This window comes from Nerophis lumbriciformis, linkage group LG17, assembly GCF_033978685.3.
Source record: "Nerophis lumbriciformis linkage group LG17, RoL_Nlum_v2.1, whole genome shotgun sequence".
NCBI classification, from domain to species: Eukaryota; Metazoa; Chordata; class Actinopteri; order Syngnathiformes; family Syngnathidae; genus Nerophis; species Nerophis lumbriciformis.
In genome coordinates this window covers 8,732,046-8,736,967 of record NC_084564.2, presented here as the reverse complement: position 1 = coordinate 8,736,967, position 4,922 = coordinate 8,732,046, and the positions used below count along the sequence as shown (strand labels likewise).

The 4,922-nt window shown below is 43.6% G+C and overlaps 1 protein-coding gene across 1 annotated transcript; it reads left to right on the top strand.

Annotated features, from left to right (window-relative positions):
* The first annotated feature begins 1,986 nt into the window (after positions 1–1,986).
* Positions 1,987–4,704, top strand: lpar6a (lysophosphatidic acid receptor 6a). The gene has a single exon (XM_061972381.1). It carries the CDS (start codon positions 2,337–2,339, stop codon positions 3,399–3,401), a length of 1,065 nt encoding a protein of 354 aa, XP_061828365.1. The 5' UTR covers positions 1,987–2,336; the 3' UTR covers positions 3,402–4,704.
* The last annotated feature ends 218 nt before the right edge of the window (positions 4,705–4,922 follow it).

Sequence of the window (4,922 nt, the reverse complement as noted above, 5' to 3'; positions counted from 1 at the left end):
TTCTTTCCTAATCAAATACAAATATTTTTTCTGAAATAAAAAACATTTTTAATAAAAAAAACTATATTTTTTAAATTATTTTTTAACACAATAATTTGATTTTTTTTTTTTTTTAAACGTAACGATACAATTAAAAAAAAACATAGTATTTCTTTTTCTGATGGTTCTGAGTGGTTGCAGGGCTATTTACAGTAGTATTTAGAATCAGAATCAGAATCAGAATCAGCTTTATTGTCATTACGCAAGGTAACGAGATTGAGGCCATTCCATACAGTGCGATGTGTGCATGCTAGAAAAAAATAAAATAAAAAATAAAAATAAAAATACAATACAATAGTTACAGTACTATTTACAGTAGTATTTACAATACTATTTACAGTAGTTACAGTACTATTTACAGTAGCGATTACAGTAGTGGTTGCAGTAGTATTTAAAGTAGTTACAGTGCTATTTACAGGTTGTAGTAGTTGTTACAGTAGTATTTACAGTAGTAGTCACATTAGTATTTACAGTAGTAGTCACATTAGTATTTACAGTACTATATACAGTACTATTTACAGTAGTTATAGAGTAGTAATTACAGTAATATAGTGGTATTTATAGTAGTGGGGTAGTATTTACAGTAGTAGTTATAGTAGAAGTCACATTAGTATTTACAGTAGTATAGTAGTATTTACAGCAGTATTTAAAGTAGTAGTTGTAGTAGTAGTCACATTAGTATTTACAATACTATTTACAGTAGTAGTTAGAGTAGTATTTACAGTAGTATAGTAGCATTTACAGCAGTATTTACAGTAGTATTTAAAGTAGTATTTACAATAGTATAGTAGTATTTACAGCAGTATTTACAGTAGTATTTAAAGTAATATTTAAAGTAGTAGTCACATTAGTATTTACAATACTATTTACAGTAGTAGTTAGAGTAGTAATTACAGTAGTATAGTTGTATTTACAGTACTATTTACAGTAGTATAGTTGTATTTACAGTATTATTTACAGTAGTAATTACAGGAGTGTAGTATTTACAGTAGCAGCTAGAGTATTATTTACAGTAGTATAGTTGTGTATACAGTATTTTTACAGTAGTAATTACAGCAGTATAGTTGTATTTACAGTATTATTTACAGTAGTAATTACAGTAGTGTAGTATTTACAGGAGTAGTTAGAGTATCATTTACAGTAGTATAGTTGTATTTACAGTAGTAATTACAGTAGTATAGTTGCATTTACAGTATTATTTACAGTAGTAATTAAAGGAGTGTAGTGTTTACAGTAGTAATTACAGTAGTGTAGTATTTACAGTAGTAGTCAGAGTATTATTTACAGTAGTATAGTAGTATTTACAATAGTATTTACACCAGAAATTGCAGTAGTGTAGTATTTAGAAGAGTAGTTAGAGTTGTATTTACAGTAGTATTTAAAGTAGTAATTACAGTAGTAATTACAGTAATAAAGTAGTATTTATTTTTCAAAAATAATTTCAGTTGCATATACGTAAATATATATATATATAGCATCGAGTAACAAACGTGTCTGCATCATTCAACATAAAAAAATGACCATTACACATTCCAAAATGATAAAAGTATGCATGATTCCCGCTGATATCGTATCGCCTCATTATTGATATCAGCCAATACCCGAGGCGCCAATATTGGTATCTTATCAGAGGGGAAAAAGTTGTGTAATGCAGTTTACTTAAACAACAGTTTGATGGCACTTATAGAAAACATCAGAAATGATGATAAGATCGAATCAAACAAATTCGAAAGTGATTCCAGTATTTTGAGTTGGATTGCTCTGCATCATTTAGGAAAGCTCATGCATATTTAGTATTCAGTAAAGGGAGCTAAAGTGTCCGTTTCCACTGATGCCTCCTTTAAATGGGCCAGTGGACAAAGAAGGGGGGAGGGGCCAGGGGGCGGAGTCAGCCCTGCTGCTGCTGCGAGTCAAAGTACAAAAGTGTGTGTGAGAGTGAGCGTGTGTCTGTGTGAGCGCGCGTGTGTGTGTATGTGTGTGTGTGTGATAGCGGCACTGAAGGAGAAGTGGCGGCTCTCCGACTGAGATTCTCCGCGGAAAAGAGAAATATCGACTTTTGGAGGTCAGGTGACAGGAAGTGGACCCTGAGGACAAGATCACATGTTGCCTTTTGGGAGGAGGTCAATGCCTGGGTGGCGGCGGGGGAAGGGACGGCGGGGGTCTCCTCACCATGAGGTCACTCACACTTTGAGGGCGTCAGCTATGTTGGAGACGGCCGGAGAAACCTTTTGAGTCCTCGGGGGAGCGCGAGGGCGGTGCACCCCCCACAGCCCCCTTCCCCCCCTTTGTCTCCCACCATGTCCAACGGCAGCCTCCCGCTGGAGAACGTCTCCAACAACTGGAGCTGCAGCAAGAACGACGACTTCAAGTACCCGCTGTACAGCAGCGTCTTCAGCCTGGTGTTCGTGGTGGGCCTGGTCACCAACGTGGCCGCCATCTACATCTTCACCTGCTCCCTCAAGCTGAGGAACGAGACCACCACCTACATGATGAACCTGGTGGTGTCCGACCTGATCTTCGTCTTCACGCTGCCCCTGAGGGTCTTCTACTTCATCAACCGCAGCTGGCCCTTCGGCAGGGTCCTGTGCAAGGTGTCCGTCTCGCTCTTCTACACCAACATGTACGGGAGCATCCTCTTCCTCACCTGCATCAGCGTGGACCGCTTCCTGGCCATCGTGCACCCCTTCCGCTCCCGGACGCTGCGGACCAAGCGCAACGCCAAGATGGTGTGCGTGGCCGTGTGGGCGCTGGTGCTGTCGGGCAGCCTGCCCACCGGCTTCCTGTTGGGCACCACGTCGCCTGAGGGGAACCGCGCCAACGCCACCTACTGCTTCGAGAACTTCTCCTCCTACCAGTGGAAGGTCCACCTGTCCAAGGTGGTGATCTTCATCGTGACGGTGGGCTTCATGATCCCGCTGCTGCTCAACGTGTGCTGCTCCATCATGGTGCTGCAGACGCTGTGGCGGCCCCACAAGCTGAGTCGCGGCGGCAAGCTGAACAAGAGCAAGATCCTGCGCATGATCGCCGTGCACCTGTCCATCTTCTGCTTCTGTTTCATCCCCTACAACGTCAACTTGATCTTCTACTCGCTGGTGCGCACCAAGACGCTCAAGGGCTGCTTCGTGGAGTCGGTGGTGCGCACCATCTACCCCATAGCGCTCTGCATCGCCGTCTCCAACTGCTGCTTCGACCCCATCGTGTACTACTTCACCTCCTCGACCATCCAGAATTCCTTCAAGAGGAAGTCTCAGGCGGACCAGCGTGAGTTCTGCCAGCACCTGCGCTCGGAGTCCAACTCCAACCTGCAGTGCAGCCTGAAGAACCTCAAAGCCAAAGTTCTTTACAACGAGTCTTCAGTGTGACAACTCTCTGACCGTTTGACGCCACACCACTTTCCTGGAACTTTGGATCTCAAGACCCGCTTGAATCCTCCGTTGTGGAATTTCCAAAGAGCCGGAAGGAAACGTGACTGAAGTCTTTGCTACTGAACTGAAGTCAAGTTGGAATTTCCGAGTTCCTAGTCGGAAGTTTCAACCGGACACCCTTTTGAGGTCGGATTTCCTACTCTGAATGTTTTTCAAAGTTCAAAGCCAAAGTTCTTCATGACAACTCTCTGACCGTTTGTGGCAGGTTTGTGGGAACTTAACATTTGCGAGGCTGGCTTGAATCCTCCGTTTTTGGAATTTACAGTCATTGTGGGAAAGAGCCGGAAGGGAACGTGACTGAACTGAAGTCTTTGCCACTGAACTGAAGTCTAGTCGGAATTTCCGAGTTCCCAATCGGAAGTTTCAACAGGAAAGCCCCTTGAGGGCGGATTTCATCGGTTGGTGGGAACTTTGGATTTGCGAAGCTGGCTTGAATCCTCCGTTGTGGTATTTACCGTTACTGCAGCAAAAAGCCTCAAGGGAACGTGACTGAACTGAAGTCTTTGCCACTGAACTGAAGTCTTTGCTGCATGTGTGTAGTTTGTTTGTCACAGTGTAATGGTGCGTTCTATTTGGACTGGGAAGTCGGAATTTCCGAGTTCCTAGTCGGAAGTTTCAACTTGACACTCCTCGAGGTCGGATTTCCTACTCTGTATGTTTTTCAAAGTTCAAAGCCAAAGTTCTTCACGAGTCCTCGGTGTGACAAGTCTCTGACAGTTTGTGGGGGTTGGCAACACACCACATTGAGGGAATTTTGGATTTACGAGAAGACTCAAGGGAACGTGACTGAACTGAAGTCTTTGCCACTGAACTGAAGTCTTTGCCACTGAACTGAAGTATTTGCTGCATGTGTGTAGTTTGTGTGTTGGTCACAGTGTAATGGTGCATTCCATTTGTACTGGGAAGTCGGGATTTCGGAGTCCCTAGTCGGAAGTTTCAACCGGAACGCCCCTTCAGGTCGGATTTCCGACTGAATGTTTATCAAAGTTCAAAGCCAAAGTTTTTCACGAGTGCTCATGTGACGACACTTGGGCCATTAGTGGCGGTTCGACGCCACACCACTTTCAGGGAACTCCCACTTTGCATTTATGAGGCATGCTTGAATCCTCCGTTGTGGGATTTGCCGGAATCGAACGTGACTGAACTGAAGTATTTGCCACTAAACTGAAGTTTTAGCTGCGCGTGTGTAGTTTGTGTGTTGGTCAGTGTATTAGTGCGTTCCATTTGTACTGGGAAGTCGGAAGTTCTAACGGTAACGACCCTCGAGGTTGGAATTCCGATTCGAAAAGTTCAAAGCCAGAGTTCTTCACAACGAGTGCTCGGTGTGACAACTCTCTGACCCTTTGTGGCGGTTGAATGCCACACCACCTTCAGGGAACTCCCACTTTGCATTCACGAGACTTGCTTGAATCCTCCCTTGTGGAATTCACCGTCATTGCGGGTAAGAGCCAGAAAGGA